This window comes from Zea mays, chromosome 3 (assembly GCF_902167145.1).
Source record: "Zea mays cultivar B73 chromosome 3, Zm-B73-REFERENCE-NAM-5.0, whole genome shotgun sequence".
NCBI classification, from domain to species: domain Eukaryota; kingdom Viridiplantae; phylum Streptophyta; class Magnoliopsida; order Poales; family Poaceae; genus Zea; species Zea mays.
Window position 1 is genome coordinate 226,884,662 of NC_050098.1, and position 20,532 is coordinate 226,905,193.

The 20,532-nt window shown below is 42.6% G+C and overlaps 2 protein-coding genes across 2 annotated transcripts; both read right to left on the reverse strand.

The window, feature by feature from the left end:
• Nucleotides 1-1,588: 1,588 nt before the first annotated feature.
• Nucleotides 1,589-4,594, reverse strand: LOC100286384 (uncharacterized). Its single transcript, NM_001159271.2, has 6 exons — nucleotides 4,331-4,594; nucleotides 3,758-3,919; nucleotides 3,219-3,661; nucleotides 2,620-2,886; nucleotides 2,250-2,422; nucleotides 1,589-2,169 (listed from the first exon to the last, which is right to left on the reverse strand). Exons 2-6 carry the CDS (start codon nucleotides 3,915-3,917, stop codon nucleotides 1,857-1,859), a joined length of 1,356 nt encoding a protein of 451 aa, NP_001152743.1. The 5' UTR covers nucleotides 3,918-3,919; nucleotides 4,331-4,594; the 3' UTR covers nucleotides 1,589-1,856.
• Nucleotides 4,595-12,504: 7,910 nt separating this feature from the next.
• Nucleotides 12,505-16,570, reverse strand: LOC100280083 (uncharacterized). Its single transcript, NM_001366117.1, has 10 exons — nucleotides 16,167-16,570; nucleotides 15,028-15,148; nucleotides 14,788-14,895; nucleotides 14,588-14,690; nucleotides 14,382-14,462; nucleotides 14,191-14,276; nucleotides 14,036-14,095; nucleotides 13,895-13,943; nucleotides 13,092-13,226; nucleotides 12,505-12,949 (listed from the first exon to the last, which is right to left on the reverse strand). Exons 1-10 carry the CDS (start codon nucleotides 16,345-16,347, stop codon nucleotides 12,818-12,820), a joined length of 1,056 nt encoding a protein of 351 aa, NP_001353046.1. The 5' UTR covers nucleotides 16,348-16,570; the 3' UTR covers nucleotides 12,505-12,817.
• Nucleotides 16,571-20,532: the final 3,962 nt, after the last annotated feature.

Here is a 20,532-nt window from a genome sequence, read left to right on the forward strand (position 1 = left end):
GTTGAAGTGGCGGCAAGCGGCGGGTGTCTTATGCGACCCCCGGGTGCCACACAAACTAAAAGGCAAATTCTACAGGACAGCAATCCGGCCGGCTATGTTGTATGGAGCAGAATGTTGGCCCACTAAAAGACGACATGTCCAACAACTGTGTGTGGCAGAGATGCGTATGTTGCGCTGGATATGTGGCCACACAAGGAGAGACCGAGTCCGGAATGATGACATACGAGAGAGAGTAGGAGTGGCACCAATTGAGGAGAAGCTTATGCAACATCGTTTGAGATGGTTTGGACATATCCAACGAAGACCTGAAGAGGCACCAGTGCATATCGGAATAATTAGGCGTCCCGAGAATGTGAAGAGAGGTAGAGGTCGACCAACCTTGACGTGGACAGAGGCAGTGAAGAGGGACCTGAAGGAGTGGAATATTGATAAAGAGCTCGCCGTGGATAGGAAGGGGTGGAAGTGTGCAATTCACGTGCCAGAACCTTGATTTATAGTTCCGCTTTTCCTCCTTAATCGTTTGACCTTTTCTTGTGCCCATTTAGACCTTGCTGGTTCTTGTGGGTTTTATCTCTTTTATGTGTTCCCCCGTTTCGTCGTTTTCGGTTCTCCTTTGCCTTTGTTTCCCCTGTTTTCTTTGGGGGTTGAGCTCTGAGGTTTTCATACGGGGTTTCATCTCTAGCCTACCCCAACGTGCTTGGGACAAAAGACTTTGTTGTTGTTGTTGTTGTAGCTTCCTTTGTTAGCTGTGAGCCTTTGTAGTCGTGTATGCACATATTATTGCAGCGGTTTAGTTTGGCATCACTAAAAAACTTAGTATGACAGTATGTCTTTCTAGTGTTTTTGTGTGGAGTTTTGGAAGCGTTTGAGTGATCCACCGGCGAGTAAAAGGCTACATAAAAGCATAACTTACATGTATCATTATAACATCACTAAATAATGCTGCTATAAATACATGTTAACCAGTAATGCCTGAAGTTCTCGGCGCTGTCCCTTTGATCTTCTGGATTTGTTGTAAGGTGTATCCAACCTTGTTCGGATAATAGGAAGGAATTGGAAAAGATTATGAATAATTTTGACTTGTTATGAATTGAGACCCGTCCGATCCCCTTCAATCCATATGGATTCTGGTAAAACCGGTTCTATCCCAATTCATATGGATTGAGTGTTTTCAATCCCTATTAAGTCAAAATCTCTTCCAATCCATATGGATTCAAAATAACCGATAAGGTTTTACCGGCCTAGTTTGTGTACTCTAGTATTGACACCAATCCACATATGTTGAGGTAGATTTGGATGTAAATTAGTTTAAGTTACCACCTCAATACATATGGATTCAGGTCAATACTAGAGTACCCAAACTAGGCCTAAATGGACAGGATCACCTCCTAAGGGCTTGTTCATTTTCAATTGAATCCATATGGATTGAATAAGATTACGGGCCTGTTCGGTTGTACCGGAATGAGCCAGGATTCATTCCAGCTCATCAAAATCTATATAAATTAGAGAAGTAATCCGGCTAGGAATTAATCCGGGGCTCCAATCCGGAACAACCGAACAGGGCCTACGTGAGTTTAAATCCATAACAAGTCAAAAATCTCTACTATTTTTTTTTCAATCACATCCAATCCATTTGGTGTAGGAATAACCGAACAAGGCCTAATGGTTACCACACATTTGTTCAGAAAACCGTCCAAAGAAATGACATAGTAAAATATTTTTAACAGCACAGAAGCCTTGTTACTTAACCTACACAGGATTTGCTGGATTAACACGACACGAATGCACCGTTCCAACCAAATAAACCTTCCTCACATACTGACCTGTTATTATCAACATTCACGCTACAGAAAAGCTCAAATTTTCTCCACTGATCTGACTCCTTTCCCCTCAAGCTTCTCCATCGCTGAAGCCAAATAGTTGTCGCAATAACCGGGTGGCTCATGAATAAAGCATGAGATCACATCACGCAGAGTCACAACACCAACAACCTCAAGGTCATCATCCACTACATATATCCTGTGTGTTATTCTTGATGCAATGCTGTCAATAACACTACCAAGGGAAGCGTCAGGAGTGCAAGTGGGTGGTGGCTTCACCAGGCAATTGCTCTCTGAATCAGGAAGAGTGGAGCCTAGAGTCTTCATGAATTCAATGACTGTCAACTGCCTGTATGGAAGAAACCATCAAGACACAAGGGATGCATTACAAAAAAAAACACAGGGACGCGCTGTAAGATAGCTTGATACCTGAAATTTGAAAATAAGTTGGGTCTAAGCAACAGAAAGCGGATGTCCCTTATGCTAACACTGCCAACAAGTTTTCTTTTGGGGCCTTCTACTACTGGGACACCACCAATCTTGTTATCCTTCATGCACTTGAAAGCTTCTAAGATAAGATCATCACTGTTGACGGTGATAACCTGAAAAAAAAAACAAAATTGTCACATCAACATTTACTAGTGTGTTGAAGAGGCAAACACATAAAGAATTATATAATGAAGTGCTTTGCAGGTTGCACAAGTAAATTAATCAGAATGTCGTAGAACATAGGAAACTGGCTCTTCCAATGAAAGGGTGGTATTCAACTAAAGCAGCAAGAAAAGGGAGACAAAATAACCTCATCAATGGACATAAATGGAAGTCCTAAGTCTGAAAGAGGAAGTGCAGAAATGTAGTCAAACCAGTCCCTTCCTTTACATTGCTGCAGCCCTTTGACAACACCAGTCTGAGTAATGAAATTCCTGATGATAGGCTTTTCAGGCTCAATCACAGGGACATTTCGCAATCTGTACTTAGAGAGCAACAGAAGTACAGTCAGCATGGAAGTGTCCAGTGTAATGGGGACAAAAGGAGACCAGCGGTACGACTCAACAATCGATCGAACCTGCAGTAGTAAAAGAACAACAGATGATCGTCATACAATATTTAACTAGAATAGAAGAGTCTGAACTAAATTGAATCTTATCAACAAAACACAGTGCAGGTAACAATAAAAAAGCAAGATATGTCTAAACTTTAAACCATGGGCCAACAGTTGCAATATATGTAGGGTAACCAAAATTCCGTTCAGCCACACAGCAAAACATTAGGTCAAATGTGTCCCTTTGAGTGGACGGATTCTTAAATTTGATCAATACTAACAAAAGAAAACATATTTATTATTTGTTCATTCAGTGGTTACATGCGTAATTGTTAAGGCCAAGACCAATGGCTTACTGTTGTTGATCTGAAAGGTTCCTGCTGAAGTAAAACTTTGTAGAAATCCTCCCCTAAATGATCTGCAGCAGTTAGCCCATCCTTCGCCACACCCTTTTCAGCAGTTAATCCACCAGCAACAGAAGCCCCAATTGCAGCTGCAGTTAAGCCAGCTACAGCAGCTGGGCCAGTTGTTCCCAAAGCTGCCACCCCAACAGCACCAACAGCACCCATGCCAACTCCAGCAGCAGTTGCCGATGCAGCCGAGAGTGCAACAGCAGCAAGCTCAGCATTTTCTAGTACCCAAAGGATGATTGCCGAGTAATCGATGACACCAAGGTACCTCCCCTGCCAATCAGTAGGAGCCCCAGGTTCTGGATTCAGTACTGGTGCTGCCCTTATGTTCTGTTCAGAGAGAGTCCTTACAGCATCAATAACAGAAGTATCACCAGGAATTTCAATTACTGCATATAAAACATCGAGGATTACAAACTGTAGAATAAAGGTGATGGAACACATAAAAAACAATTTGAGTAGTTTTGTTTCGCAAAAGTGTGTACCTCGACCAGCTGGAACCTCAGGGAAGGATGAGACTGGAATCTGAGCAAAGGCAGCAGTTAGTGATTCTTGCAAAGTCAGTGGCAACTTCTTCTTGGACTGGATAGCTTCAAAGTAGGCATCACAGCTTGGGAATTCAGGGTTTTCCTCAGGTTGATCCATGTCTACAAGAAATTGTTGAAGAATTAATCAAACATTGTCTATCTACACTGTCACCAACTAATAAATACACCAACTAACAAATATATCACATGCAGGGCAGTTAACATCAAGATAAGGTTTGCCAGCACACATACCCAATTAATGAAATATAAGTAATCCTGATTGCAGGAACTACACGCACAGTTTAGTATCTAATTAGGTATCCTCTCAAGATAACAGAGTGACATCCCTATTGGGCATTACAACAGACATCCTACAGGCATGATTTGAACTTAAATTCATCTGCCTAAATCATTCCAAACCACAAATAAAAACTCCATCGACTTTTCCTACACATGGAATCAGAAAAATCGGCGCAGTGGTTCAGTTATCCCTACAGCAAGGTGCATCGCCAGAGCACAAGTTTGTATCACCTAGGGCTCGGATGCAGGCACCAAGTCCCGCCGCCTCCCTGGCCCGAGAAGAGATTGGGACGGAGGACGGGCTAGGAGGTGTGATTTTGGCGGATCTGCGGCGTGGCTCCGGTTCTTGGGCGGCGATGGGACTTGGGAAACGGTGGGCAGCAGCTTTCTTTCTCGGTTCGAAATCCAGGGGCGCAGGGCGCCCGGAGCCCGGAGTCACCACCGAACGCGAGATGGCAACAGACGACCGCAGCGCATGTACGCTGGGTGGAGGCCACGTGAGCAAGATAGATAATTGCTTCGTATAATACCTTCCCTTCACTTTCGGGCCGGACTTTTCGTGTCAAAAGAGGCCTATGACCCCCCACGATTGGGCTGGTCCAACACACGAAGCCTAATTTGATCATTCGACCCGTTTTTTTAATTATATTTCCAGATGATTTTTTATTTTAAGAGTTGCCGAGAATATCTCCTCCACAATTGGGGATCGTCCAATTAAGCGATTTGGTGCATCCAATACAATACAGACTGCTATTATTTATTTTAACCCTCTCCACCTAAAACTAATTTGACTGTGCCTACGACAAAAAAAAACTAATGTGTACATATGTGCACACTTATTTTATCACTATGATACAACACCTAAAATTATAAAAAATAGTGATAAATGCAAGTTTCTATGTTAAATTATATATTTTACTTCCATCGAGTGGACCGTGGCATACTCTAGGGTGTGTTTGGTTGTGGGATAGCTAGGACGGGATCGTCCCCTGACGTCCTCTCTCGTCCCTCCAATTTTGAGGGACAACAGGGCAATTTTGAGGGACAACAGGGGACAACACAGGATAGTACTGTCCCAACCCTTGACCCAGAACCAAACAACCTAATTTGAGGGATCGTCCCATCCCATCCCGTCCTGTCATTGCAACCAAACGCACCCTAAGACAGTCTATCGGACCATGAGTCCACCGAGACCTAAAAAAACTGATATATATTATATTTACATTCTAGTTAATGTTAAATCTATAGTTTCATATACTATTCTTATCCTTATATTCTAAATTGTATATCAAATTATTATAGATTATACTAAATTATTTACGAAAAAATTATGGCATACCTCATTAAAAAAAATCCTATCTACGCCGCTCCCGCCACGAAGAACATAACCAATTTCATGAATCTAAAACAAAATCCACGCTGATCAATTTCATGGAATTCACAGAGGTAGATGACCAATTTATTTATTAGTACCATACTACCATGTATATTAATGCCAACAAAGATTAAGGGGGTGTTTAGTTTTCCAGGGATTATTTTTTTAGTCCATTCATTTTAGTCTTTAAATATGTATTTTAGTTACCGTATTTGATAATCTAGTGACTAAAATAGAATAAAATAAAGGAACTAAAAATTAGTGTCTAGGAACCAAACACCTCAAACGGCTGCATTGTACCATCATGTTACTGCTAATTCATATCACATCAATACGAACCAATTTCCATAAAAAAAAAGAATGCTATTAATTACAAGACTAATTAATTGAGAACCGTGTGTGAGATATGCTAATGAAAACAATGATGTTACAACCTGGAGTAGGTTACTGGTAAGCAAAGGACAAATTAAATCGAATGCGATAAATGTACAAGTCATTTTTCCCCTATCCTAGCGCAGTAGCCAGTGTGACTGTGTGAGCCCATCAGTTAGCACCTAGCAGGGAGGTGCCAAGGTCAAGATGTCGTCGACATTTCTTCCACCGCACTGCTCGCCGAGATAGCTGGCGACGGCGACCATCACCGCCGTTCGGAAGCTAGGGTCTGCGACCGCCTTCATCATGATGTTAGCCATTGGGACGACGACGTTGTATTGACTGGACGCCGCAGTCGGCGGGCCGGATATGGCCACGGCGGCGCCGCTGAACGAATAGCGCTGCGGCGCCGGTGGCAGCGCGGTGAGCGGCGGTAGCAGCAGCGCCTGCCGCGTCGCGTGGCGTGGACGACGCGAGTACGGTGGACGACGCCATCGCCGCGGCGGCGTAGGCGTGAGCGGGTGGTTGTGGACGCCGTCGTACATGGCGACCAGCACGGCCGTGTCGCGCGCGCACAGCTGGACCTTCATCCTGACGGGGCAGTCGGGCGCGCCCGGCCGTGCAGCGGTAGTAGGCGCGCGGGCACGGGTTGCTGCCACTTTCTGGCCGTACTTCCGCCACTGGCACCCGTCGCTCATCGTGGCCGCGCCGCTGCACCGCGCCCTGAAGGTGGCGCGGCCCGGCTCTACTGATGCCGCGGAGGTGGTGGTGTCGGCTGCAGCAGCGCCTTCTATTATTGTAGCTGGTTGTGCTCTTTTCTGCATATACAGACTGCAGGATCTCTTGATCTGTCTATATTAGCTCTGGGCATAAAACCTAAAAGTTGCCTAGAGGGAGGTGAATAGGCAAGTTAAAACTTTTTCTACAAAAACTAGAAGCAAACTGGGTAAAACTGAATTGATCTCGAAATTCACCCAGTTAACTTTGGAAATGAGATGTTCTAAATGATCCACAGAGTTCAAAGTAGTAGATCTGAGAAGGGCACTTCTCAAAATCCACACACCAAAAAGATATGAACAAATCTTCCACGGAAGGGTGAGAGAACGAAGAACACAAACAAACACAATGAGCAAGATCACAAGAGACACAAGATTTATCCCGAGGTTCGGTCACACCACCAAGGTGCCCTACTTCCTCGTTGAGGCGCCCACAAAGAGCCGGGTCTCTTTCAACCCTAATCCTCCCTTTGCCGATCACAAAGGTCAAGCCCATACAATAATCTTTGCTCAAACGAGCGGGTAATACAAACTTTCTTGTGGTCTTCCATAAGATTTGGAGACTCACAAGAGACACCTAGTCGTCTAAGAGCTAGAAGCTCCAAGAGTAATGAATCCACAAAGAACTCGATGTAGTACCAAAGCTCGAATGAAGAAGAGCGAGAGAGATTTAGAGATGAAGCACAAAAACCGTAGCTCTCAAGCTCACTCAAAGATTTCTCTCCAAAGATTTGAAATGGGAGAGGCAAGAGATGTGTGAGAGAGAGTGGGAGGAGTTTCTCAAGTTGGAAATGGAGTTCAAATCGTGCTCTTCGCTGTGGGAGAGAGGTAGGAGGGAGTATATATAGGTGGAGCTCAAAACTAGCCGTTTGGGCAGATTTTTCTGCCTGAGACCGGTTGAACCGCCCCTAGGGCGGTTGAACCGCCCCTGGCAGACCTGGCAGCCTGTCTGCCAGTCTGACTGGCAGACTGACGCGTAGACTGACCGCAGACTGGTCAAAGTTGACCAACACCGGTTGAACCGCCTAGGGGGGGCGGTTGAACCGCCCCTGACAGCTCCTGGCGACCTGTTTGCCAGTCTGACTGGCAGACTGCAGATTAGAGGTCAAAGGGGTCAGAGACCAGCTGAACTGCCCCTCAGGACCAGTTCAACCGGTCTTGACCAGTGAGTTTAGGAGAGAAAACCCCAGCTCAACTGCCCGGAGGCAAGTTCAGCTGGTGTATGGTCAAAGAGGTTCACAGCTGAAGTTGAGTTCAGCTGAAGTTGAGAAAGCTCAACTCAGCTAAAGTTTAGCTCAACTGAAAAGCTCAGCTGCAGCTGAAGAAGCTCAACTCAGCTGAAGTTAAGTTCAGCTGCAGTTGAAGAAGTTCAGCTGCTTTTCAGCAAGAACACTCTAGGTTTCTCAAACCTAACCATGGTCAACCAAATAATGTTAAAGTGATTTTTGGTTTTCAAAAATAGCTTTTGAATATAGAGGCTTGAGCTTTGGCAAACACCAACCTTCTTTTTGGATCCCCCTTTATAGTACGACGATTCCTATACTCAAGTTAAATAAATAAAATGAAGTAAACTCCTTGAGTCATTGGTGTCTCATGTGTGATTTCTCCATGGCGTTGCTTCATAAGGATCACAAACATCTTTATCTCACCTTTTGAAGCAAACACAAATCAAACCATGTGACTTGTACCATATCACCATATATGAGTTCAAATCATGGTTTCAAGTCACCTTACTGATGCATCAACATGTTATAACTCTTCATAGCTGATTAGTTCATCGACTTAGTGCAAGTACTCTCTTCTTCACCTTAGCCATGGTACCTCGGTCTACAAGCCGTCACTTGGCCTTCACCTTTGCTTAGTTCCTCGAAGCCCTTTCCTTGCTATCTTCACCCTATCAAGCCATTCTTGAGTCACATCCTATTGAGCATCCATTGAGAGAATCATTTCTTCAATATTGTGAACCTTGCTTGATTGTCTTCTAGATATAATTGTTAAGATCAATCAAGCTCTAGTTTGATTCTCATAGAAGCATATATATGGACTGATAGTAATATGGTCAAGCCAATTCACGATTCCTCATATCTTATCCACTTTGGCTTAACCAATCCTCTTAATCACTTTATCCTCTATTCTGATCATATGTATGTAGTAATTTCTCAGGTCTTGTCCATATATTCAAACCAATATAGAGATCATATTATATCCATTTACATTGTCCCATTGGTTATTTATCCTCGTGTTGAACCTTTGTTCACTGTTCATTATATACTATTCAAGTATGTTCGTCATACTGAATTTCCTGTTCAACACTTAGCAAACTTGTTAGTTTTTTAAATGTGTTGTTATCCAAATCACCAAAACTCACAAAAGGGATGAATGCACTTTCAAAACCCGAGCCCGAAGTCCGAAATACCCGAGCCTATATCCGTTTAGCCCAAAGTCTGATGCCCGAACGGTTTCAGTGGGTAACGAAACTAAATACCCGATTTAAATTCGGGCCTAATCGGGTAATACCCCGCGGTACCCAAACTACCCAATAAACCTGAAGTATTACCTGTGTGCTAGATTGCTAGCCGTCAAGCCAATGACAGGCCGCGCACACGACCCAGTAATTCAATGCCCAGGCGCCCAGCGAAGCAGCCCAGCAACCAAGCATCTCCACATGGACCGTACACCAGTGCAGACGTGCAAATATTGTAGTGGTCTGCTACCTTGCTGCTCGCTTAAGACTATCTCCAGCAACATCCTCTAAATTTCATCCTCTAAAGGAATATTCTCTGTCCTTTACAGCATACTCTAAAAAAGTTCGTTCTCTATATCTTCAGCGTCTCCAATAAAGTCCTCTAAATTTATCCTCTAAAGTCCGTTCTCTACTCTCTCTCTCTTTACATCATTGGTCGACAAGAAATAAAAGATAATAAAAAGGACATACACCAGGTACACTAGCAGCCAAAAGAACCATCTCGTGCAGGATACCGGATCTACAGTGCATCTCCACATTTAGCGGCTGAAGACCACACTCTAAAATTTAGAGACTCGTTTGCAGTCTCTTGCTGGATTGGATAGAGTGTGTTGTATCCTCTAAATTTAAGGTAGAGGGCCCTTTAGAGGACCTATTGGAGCCAGTCTAAGTGCCTGTTGCCTATGCTGACCGTGGAACGTCTGTTCTGGACTATGGCCTATGGGCGTGTGGCTGTGTGATTGCCTAGTTGCCTGCTTTTGCTTGGTTGGTTGTTGATTGCCCGACTATGGCTTTGAGTTGTGGTAAACTAATAATGTGATGATTTGTCTCTCTCAGGAAGACAGAAATAGTCAAACTGATGTGATGTGCTACACTTTTGCTATGTGAAATTTTTTAAAACACTAAATGCTTGTTGTGCAGTTGTGATGCATGTTTTTTTGTTTGCTGTTGGAAATGGAATGCACCACAGTGAACTAAAGCAGACAAGCAGTGGCTAACCAAGTTGGTTTGAAAACAGGTAGAATGGGCTACCCAAACCCGAACCTGAAAAATTCGGGTACCCGAATTAACGGGTATACAATACAGTCACACTGCTTTTGCGTATCGTTTCTAGAAACCCGAAATTTAGAAAGCCCGAAAAACCCGACCCAAATTTTCGGGCTAACCCGAATGCCCACAGTGAGTCTATATAGACAGGCAGTCGAACAAATCGTACGTGCAATGTGGTCCTATCTACTATATATATTTAGGACCCGTTTGGGAGGGCTCCGGCACCTCTAAAAATAGTTATGGATCTGGCTTCTTTAAAGGAGTAGCTCCTCAACAAAAGCATGTGCTTTTTACAAATCGTTTGGCAAAACGGCTCCTCGTGTATTATTTTTGTATTATTTGATTTGGAGTAAAACGATCTCGCTGCCAGCTGCATCAGCGCATGGACGACCAATGCTTTGCTCACCGTGCAACCTTCTTGAATCACATCATGGGGGTGGCTTGGAGAGAGGTGTCTGCTCGAGGAGAGACGCAGTGCCCATACGTGGAGCCGTGGAGAGCCAAAAATTTGAGCTCCGGCTCTCAGCCGTATTCTAGCTCCTGCTCTTGCTCAAGAGCTGTTTTGTGGGTAGCGTTTGGGAGAGCTTCAGCGAGAAGTCGGTACTGGAGCTGCCGAGGAGCCCTCCCAAACGGCCACTTACCTGAAAATGTCAAAAACCTCCGAAGTTTGTTGTGATTGTTGCAATTAACATGACTGACTTCGGGTTTTTGAGTTTCTTCCCCATGTGTCGTTGTTGCCACCGGCTATACCAGCAGGCTGTGAGTAGAGTTCAGCGAAGTCTACATTATTTAGCTCAACAAAACCTTTGTTTCTCATAATTTCCTGGATCATCAGACCCTGGTCTGTCTATAAGTAGCAGTTTCTCAATCAGCTCCCATATACCAATGCAAGAGTATTTCACACTCTCTTGCAGGTTAGACTGCTTCTAACACACGCCTATACTGACCGTTGATATGGGAGACATGTCGATCGGTACCGACCGTGTCGGTCCCAACATCGGCCGTCTCGGCCAACTAGTCGGTGAGTCCGTCGACCATGTTGGAGTTGATATTGGCCGGTATTGGGGAGAAGGTCCCTAACCAAATGTCCAAATTAACGAAGTTTATTGTTAGAATGCTTTTTAGGGTATTGATTCAGGAAAAAAGCTTGAGAGGTCAAAGCTTTTGAGGTAGCCTCGAGGCCAAAGAACATAGAGGCAAGGAGAAAAATAGCTTCGGATATGTCATGGGACAAAGACGGAGCTTCAACGACCCTTAAACCTTCATTCTCCAATGATGTCGAAGTCCCTCGAGAGGAGAAGTCGTATATGATGTCAGAGGTGTAAAATTACTAAGTTGTACGTCCTCCATTATGAAAGACTCATATTTGTTAGGAAGGTTATATTTGTAAATTTGAAAGAATATGTACAATGGCTAGATCTTATAAATAGGTGAACAGTGTCGCTGCTACATGGATGAACATTTTTGTAGGCGCGTAAGTACTAAGATTACTTTTATCCTTGACATTCATTTGTCAAAATTACATATTGCTATCTTTGTCTTATGGTATTCGTATTTGTGTTTCATATCCCAAAACTATATGACCTTTAAACAATGGAATCATGTAGTGCACCCCTTTCTTCCTTTATCTCCTTCCAAGGGTAAAAAGATGGACTTTGCCTAAATTATGTTGTCCTATTATGATCCTTTGCAGAATCGTGATCGATACCAACATTTGGTGCCCATCTCTATTGAACTCATCAATGACCACCATCATGCCTCCATGAAGGTAGAAAGAGAAAGTTTTTAGCGTAACTGACCGTGCTAACAACCCAGAAGAGCAAGACTACAATGAAGACACTTAGTAGATCGAAGCTGTCAGTCAAAGGCAAGAGAAGCGAAAAGCCCCAGCATTACCAACTGAACAATATGATGTTGATGAGGAAATACATGGCTTCGTTGTAGGATCTAGAACATCGACTAGAGGGGGTGAACAGACTTTTTCGACTAAAATCAACAACACTAGAGAAATTTAATCAGTACAACAAGAGGGATAAATTATCTAGCCTATGTTGAGCTAAGATAGGTTGCCAACCTAAGGTGAGCAAGAATCAAAGAGTCTAGTAATGAACAATGATGCAACTAATCCAAGAGATAGTAAGTAATCAAGTAATGGACAAGAGAGACATTGGATTTTTTTATCGTGGTCTCGATCGTCGATCACCCCTGATCCAAGTTGAGCTGGATTCAATGCTCTTACTTGCTCCTATATCAAGATACTTGATTATTGAGCCAAGTGGACAAGGAATTACTCAATACCTCAATTCCACTAGCTTTGAAGTCCCATTTGTGAGATAGATCATCCATATTGAAACTCAAGGCGTAGAGATATCTCCCCCTACATGTGTGCATGATATATCTATTTTGCTTTTGCACACACATATTGTGCATTGACAGCATACTGTGCATTGACGATGAAGGTCTGTTCCAAAATACACAAGATTTTATTTTGTGTGCCAGATAATCACACCTTTATTTGACTACAAAACAAATAATACATCAACTCCAGGTCTGGCATTTTTTACGCCGGCGTCTAACAGAGGGAATGGGAATAATAATAAGTCCCAGATTTATAATTGTCGAGCGATTGTGCCATCATCAAAGCAGGCATTTTGTACATACATATATAGTGGCGGGGGTTCTCAGAATATGAAGACGACACTGTCATGGACCCGGGACTTCTGGTTCTGAGCGACACATTCAGAGATCCACATCAGGTTCCTGATCTCCTGCTCGCGGAGCCTGATGTAAGCGAAGAAAACAGCGTAGTGGAACTACAAGGCCCATACAATACGTGTCAGAAGATAGCACCATGAATGGAGAACGATTTTGAATTTCCAGGAGTACAACTGTCATAGCATGCAGTGATGATTCCTGTAAGGCTATAACATACGAAGCAAATAAATAAATAAATACCTGCTGCTCAAAGGACAAGCATAGCCTCTTGACTTCCTCCTCATAAAATGCCTTATCCAACATCTGACTTTCTCCATATGAAATCCTGGAAAATATAGACTGGTATGGTGGGTACTTCTCCATTGCACCACGAACCTACATGACGAACAAGAAAAATGAAAAGATGTAATTACAATTTACACAGGTATTCACTGCACTCCCTGCAAATGCAGTCCACCTTGAAAGACTAGAGGCCTACACTACAGACATGACCTCGAGAGGAATGCACCAAGCAGTAGTTTGTCATGAAGCAATGTACTACCTCCGTTCTCGAATATTTATCGCCCGCTAGTTCATTTTTGAACTAAAACGCGACAAATAAAAAAGAACAGAGGGAGTACATATGTTTCTAGTACACTGTGCCATAGAAAACCTCTTGTAAAAACAGGGTATAGAAAGACATTAATTTTCAAGGGAGGAAGTCCACAGGGGTGGTGGTAATGGATCACGATCCAAATGTTCCTTCACAATTTGTTTAGGCCCTTAATTGATTTTAGTTCAAAAATGAATAGAAATAAAGTCCGATCCTAATCAGATTTGATCCTTAAATTTTATAGTGTAAAATTTAGAGCCCATTACCAACCCTAAGTCCACAATGTAACATCTTAAACAAAACTACAACACGAACTAAAGAAAAATCCATAGTATGGCATCAAATAGGAAAATGTGACCCTAACAAGCACAGAAGATTAAAAGGCGTGAAATAAAGACCATTGCAGGGTGTGCTATAATGAATAATGCATCAAACAGAATTAGAGACATACCTGGTCAACATCTTCACAAACGGCCAATTCTTCGTGGCCATATGGATACCTGAAGGACATTAAATCAAAATCAAACTCACATATAAAAACTGAACGTCGTAACAAAAAAAATACCAATAGTTTCTTTAAAAGAAAACCCACAATAAACCAAAGTTGGAGTACAGCTTCCTGCGGTCATCTCTTGTCAACTCAGTACCAATACTGCAAAACATAACATAGAAATTAGGAAGGCAATTTTGCATGCAAAAAAAACTAGAAGATGTGAAGTTGGAAATGCAAAATCCAACAATATTTACCTATTTATTGTAATGTTAACAGCTCTTCTGTCAGCTTCAAATGAAAGGAGATCACACATGATCTCAGCTGTTGCACCACCTAGTTTCTGTACCAAAATAGTCATTTAGAAATTAGATAATAGGCAAATTATCAACAGAACAATTAAGATTATTGACAAAGCATCATCAAAGCCACCATCTCCAGTACATACCTGGCAAAATTTGTAGAAGTCCTCAAGATATGCTTTGTAGAGAGTGTTCCTCATAATCTCAATATTCATGTCATCCAAATCCTACAAAATACCAGCAGTTCTCATTACCAAAGCAATGTTAGCTGTCAAGAAAAGTAAGAACAATGATGAGCTGATATTTGTTGGAGCACATATGTAATGCACAAATGATCAGCTGCAGTATTTACCTCAGATGTAATGCACTCTGAGAAGTAAGGGGCCAGTGGTGTATCGACTAGAACCAATCTATAAAGCTCACGCATGTTTTGAGCAACAGCAAGTGATGCAATGCTGTTGATCAGCAAGAAGACATAATGATTAGTATTCGGTGTTATTCATGCATCTTAATTGACAAAAAAGGGGAAAAAGAGTGGCACAACAATAATACCTGTCAAACATGCCCAATGGGTGGCATTTCTCCAAAAGTTCGTTAACATCTCTCTCATGCAGTGTCCCAGTTACAATAAGGACAACATTGTCAATCATGTGGCCATAACTGAGAAAAACATCATGTTAGAATCAAACGACTGCACGCTGGAAATGTTAGTATGTGTCGATGAAATATATGAAGACCGGGTCCAGTTTTCAACACAAAATGTAAGGATCAAAGCAACACTTATTCACTTACGTTATATACTGCAAAAACGTAGATAGTGGTTCAGTGGCCTGGCACAGCATGTGCTTGTACTCATCGACTAGTTTAAGAGTGCACTTCTCCACAATTGTCGTTGTGTGCAAGGGTGAAGGTTCTGTGATTCATTGAGAAAGCATACAGTGAAAATACTTTCATGAAAACAATTGCCAACATTAAGTTTACTCAACACAAAACTTTGTGATTTGGCAGAACTCATTACATTGTTCGAATAAAATATTATAGAGTGCAACATAACTTACTATAGTACAGTAATGAAAATTTACGCAATCGGCATGACCATGGTGGACATAAGATAGGCTATACATGTTAACATTCTATTGTGACAGAGACAGACACATGGCATGGATAAAGAGCCCTAAGCAAGAACATACCACATCCTCTATACACAGCATATGAAGCCCAGACTGCCCAGTAAAACAATTTCTAGAAACAGATGAAAATGTAATTTGCAAAATATGTAAAACAATCTGGCCACTAAATGTCAGGAAGCGTCAAGGTATGAACACAGGACCAACCATAATGGCTGAACAGGTTTTGCTGATACATTTGACCCACAAATGTAAGTGGATCCATGAAATTAATTTCCCTAAGTGCCAAATTCCTTTAGACAGGTTAAATAGTGTTTTACAGTCATCACAGAAGTACTAAGCAAACCGGTAGGAATTTATCTGAATTTCAGATGCTCACATGTACACAACATATCAGTACAGAATTAGTTAGTACTTTGATATTGTATACCTAAGTACCTAACTAGACTCCACGAACAATCTGTTGAATCACCGACTACTGGTATCGCTATACAGGACCCAGTGGGCTTACGTGAGTAGTTCAAAAAATCAGATAGCCTGCGAGTGATCTGGATTGCTTACCACCCGAGACCAACGAATTGGAGAAAAAAAAGACACCATAAAGCGAAGCATTAGACTAGATCGAGAACGAGCCATGCTAGTAGCACGAGCCCGTAATCCACAACCGGGATCACAATTCGCGCTGGCCAGATCGCAAATCGCGCACCCTAGCATATCAGAGCAGACTAAGAAGCTGCCGCACGGCACGGTAGCTTCCCCACCCCACCCGAAGCGCCAAGGAAGGAGGCCTGAGGAGGATCTCACCGTTCTGGAGGTAGGGCCCGTACTCGGTGGCGGTGAGGTGCATCTTGATGTCGTCGAGGGTCTCGCACTGGCAGAGGTTGTTGTAGTCGGCGGCGGTGAGGAGGCCCGAGCGGTTGCCCCGCACGATGGCCTCCAGGAACCCATCGTGTATGTTGAACGACAGCATCTCCCACCCGTACATCGTCGCCGCCGCGGGCTCCGGCTGGATCGCCGAAGACAAGACCTCGGTGGGGGAGGCGGCAGCGGCAGCGGTGGCGGTGGGGGGAGACGGAGCGGGATCGGGAGGGAGGAGGTCGTCGCAGATGAGATCTGGGAGGTGGGGTCGCGCTCGGTCCGGATGTGTGGATTGTGGAATATGGAGAAGCAGCTTGTGACTAGTTGTGAGATCCGAGCGTGGCACGTCGGCCTCGGCCTTCTCACTCTCAACAGTTTGTTTCGGCACCTTGGGCCTTAATCGTGTAGTTGATCTCGTGGCTCATTGTGGACGATTCAGGCGCCTGACCCAACAAATCCGAATATCAACCTTGACCCAAACTACTCGCCAGCCCAACAATTATTGGCCCGGTTTCGAGGCGGCTTCTTACCCCAAACTTCTTAGAGCAACTCCAATAGTTATGTAAATTTTAGCTCTCTAAATCACAGATTTAAGAAGTTGTTAAATGGTTTTTGGAGTAAAAAATGTGAGTTCTCCAACAGTTCTCTAAATATAGGTTGTAATTTTGTTTTGTATTTATCCACATAAAAAATAAGTCACAAAAACTATATAATGCAGTCAACATTTTTGTTTAGTGAGTTGTTAAATGGTTGCCAAATGTAGAGAGAAAATGAGGTTAGATGACAAGTTGTTAAATTTAGAAAGTTCATTTAGAGAACTGTTGGAGAATATTTTTCATGTTAACTAACTAAATTATTGATTTAGGAAGTCTTTTAGAGAACTACTGGAGTTGCTCTTAGCAGCTTTCTTATTAGCCATTTATTCACGGCCTGTTTGGTTTGTTTAGATTCTTAGAATCTAGCACAAAAAAATCTTATATTATACCCAACGTATCTCATTTTGTGGGTAGATTTATACCAAAATCTGAGTATCCAGGTACACCTTAATAATATGAGATAGTTGGCATATTATCCAAAGCTAAAATCTCATGTCCGTCGATTCTTAAAATATGAGATAGTTGGCCTTTCTCTGTGCGTGTCATTGAGAAGGACATGTGGCGCCTGCCACGCTTAGGTTATCTTGACGATGATGAGTCCAGGTTTGAGATATTGGACAACTAATGCTCATAGCGTGGCAGCAGTCTGCACATGCTACGGAGTCGGTGGTGGTGTTGTGTCGCTTCGGTAGGTTCAGGGTGGGAAGACACTCGTATTCTCTCGTCCTTCTCGGACTGACGACTGGTGCGGGTGCCTCTCGGTTTGGAGCTGCTCCGGCTGGGCTTTTTTCTCCGTTTGTGTGCTCTCTCCCTATATAATTTAGCGGTATACTACCTATGCCGCCTTCAGATGTCCATGTCTTCGCGGTGTCCTTTTCCGGCAACGAACATGTATGACCGCATCTTTCCTTCCCCTCCTTCTCCATGAAACCTTAGAAGTGGGGGAGGCAAGGGATGAAGTCTTCGATTTGCTGTCTATGGTATCCGTGTGTCCATAAAAAATATTATGTGATAAAAAATCTTGTAATTTTTTTATGGATAAATTACGTGGATATTATTGCGCGTCGCTACGTACTGTTAACCGACTATTTTGCTTGTATGTGTTGAGAACTACGTTACCACGGATCACCAGATCCGCTCCCTTCCCTCCCGTCAGCAGTAGAGGCGCGAGAAGTTGTGGAAGACCCGTCTCCCTTCCCATTAGCACGACAGAGGAAACACAATAGACACGGTGTAGGGTTGGGCCTCTGGCCTCTTTCTCTTCTCTCTTCCATATGAAGGGTACATGTTCTATATATAGAGACGCGATAGCCCTCAGGGCTATATTCGGTATTTGCCCACATAACCCTTCATTAGGGTTTCTCAACACTCCCCCTTGGGCGAATACCGCGACCAACACATGCCTCGTTAAAACTCCAAAAAAACCCAGTGGGAAAAATATGGAGAAAGAGTGCATGGTGATACAAATTGCATTTGCACTTTGTTGCCTCGTTAAAAACCTCATGTGAGAAACTTCAAGAAAACTCACCAAGGGAAAAAGAGTACAACAGCTGTCATCGGGACAGATTTCGATCCTCTGGGATCTAGATTCTACCGAATCTTCTACAAAGGCTAACTTTAGAAATGTGCTCCCCTGATCTTTGCAAAACTGTATCAATATGGCAAAATATTTTCTTCTAGAAGTATATGCACATATAGATTTAGCAAACAGATTGCATATCCTTGCAAAGATTATTTCAGGAACTTCACCTCAACTCACTTCTAGGATACATGAGGTAAGTGCACGTATCAACATAAATAAGCCACTTCAACTAGTGGTGTTCGATCGACCAGATCTACATATTTGATAGAAACTTCCATAAAGGTTCACATATTGATCATCAAGCTGACGCCTTCAGGGCATAGAATATGATATTTATTGTCACACGATTGTGATCAATATAAGCATTCGCTCCCCCTGACGATGACATATGTCAAAGTCGTTATCCCTCATAACTCAAGCATATTCTTCAAGATATATATCTCATTGTTCATCTGGAATAACGAGAATGGATGAGGTTGGGGTGCTATCATTTTCTATCTTACACCACAATTTATACATAGTTGTGCAAAGCAAATAACATGTCCTTCAATAGGACTTAGGGAATAATATAGTTGCAATAGTACATATTCTAAATATGACACATCGCTCGAGGCGTTCATCCATTGCAACATCTATGATGGTGTCACAAAAGTCCATCTAAGATCGTAATCCATCAGGGATTTTTCATCGATCAGATACATCATTATAGTCTGTCATTCTGGCATAATGGGGATATTTTGCCAGTAACACCTAAACCTTATAGGTTTCTGCCATCAGGGCTTTAGAGGATACCGTAATTCCACATCTAGTGGAAATTACCATGAGTAAAACTCATGGAATGCACATGTGCTTATTTGGTGAACTTCAAGTCCTTTGGTACCTCATCTTATTCCTTTTTGGGTCTGTATGGGTCTTTATCCCTTTATAGGGATTATCAAACTTTGGTGTTCAACACAGACTTTGTTTCTTCTGGATAGGTTCCATCTAGGAACGATAGTCTCAACTACGAGATATTCTCCCTACATAGAAGAGTGATCATTCATCATGAATGTATTATTCGATATGAGATTTATATGTTGCATATTTATAATTCAAAGATATGTGTCCTCCTAGGATCTCATGACGGATCTTCAGAATCCTATTAACTGCATATTTTAATTCATGCCATTTGCCAGATATATTACATAGCGGAACAGTGTTTATTCAACACATACGTGGGATGGGTCTCTCACAAGACCGCTTGAACCATCGCATTCACCACACATTATTTCAATAGTGCCCATAAATGTCCGAACTTCAAGCTCATGACTTTCATTTTGCGATTATTGGTTCAGCCTCGATTGCATTTATCAATGACCCGATAAGAGAGCTTAAAGCACTCATGCCTAGGACTTTGTTTTGGATCCCTTTGCAATCTAGAGAGGCAAGATAGGTGTCGACACATTTGTCTCCCACATTTAATAATGATCTCCGTCATTTCCCAAAACGAAAGATTCATTGTTCCGTATTCCCAGCACAATGATATTGCGCGCATTGCTAGGAATTTCATCATCAAGATGAACCTCTTCGTGAGGCAAATCACCATCAGGGTGAATTAATCAGAGGAGAGTTATCACAGACCACGTGAATCTGCAATCAGAACATATGCTTTGACTAAGGCTGATGGATCATATTCGCAGGCGTCCCCGAGAATAGATCAAAAATGCCAATAAGTCAAATGTGGATATGATATTAATCCCGGGTATATCCACATCTACATCAGGTAGAAGCATTCAAACCAATATGGTTACTCCTCAATGATTTCTGGCAAACTCCATATATACAGGAGTACACACCGAACGACAGGTTCAGTTTGGCTTTTGTGCGTTTAATAGAATATCGAGGCATTACATTATATGGGCATTCCTCCCCCTAATGCCGAGATGTTCTAAAAGCAAACAGATAAAATCCTCAACCACAATCATCCAGTTGTGGCCAATGTATGCTATTGTGGTGATTTATTTGGGAAATCTTACGCACATTACAAATAGTGGTTTTATGCAGTGAGCTTTGGACTTAGATTAATGTAGTGGCATGAATACTACATATTTGTCCTTCAACATGAAGGGTTAATCTCAACATTCAGCGAGACACG

Bases quoted from the DNA above. Each gene is read 5' to 3' on its own strand.
- LOC100286384 (NM_001159271.2), bottom strand. From the start codon at position 3,917: ATGGATCAACCTGAGGAAAACCCTGAATTCCCAAGCTGTGATGCCTAC. The intron at 2,887-3,218 runs GTAAGCCATTGG...TTACTACTGCAG, and splicing joins AACCTTTCAGATCAACAACA to GTTCGATCGATTGTTGAGTC. The intron at 2,423-2,619 runs GTTATTTTGTCT...TTTTTTTTTCAG, and splicing joins CATTTATGTCCATTGATGAG to GTTATCACCGTCAACAGTGA.
- LOC100280083 (NM_001366117.1), bottom strand. From the start codon at position 16,347: ATGTACGGGTGGGAGATGCTGTCGTTCAACATACACGATGGGTTCCTG. The intron at 14,896-15,027 runs GTAAGTGAATAA...TGTTTTTCTCAG, and splicing joins ACGTTTTTGCAGTATATAAC to TTATGGCCACATGATTGACA. The intron at 13,227-13,894 runs GTATGTCTCTAA...TTCGTCATGTAG, and splicing joins TTTGTGAAGATGTTGACCAG to GTTCGTGGTGCAATGGAGAA.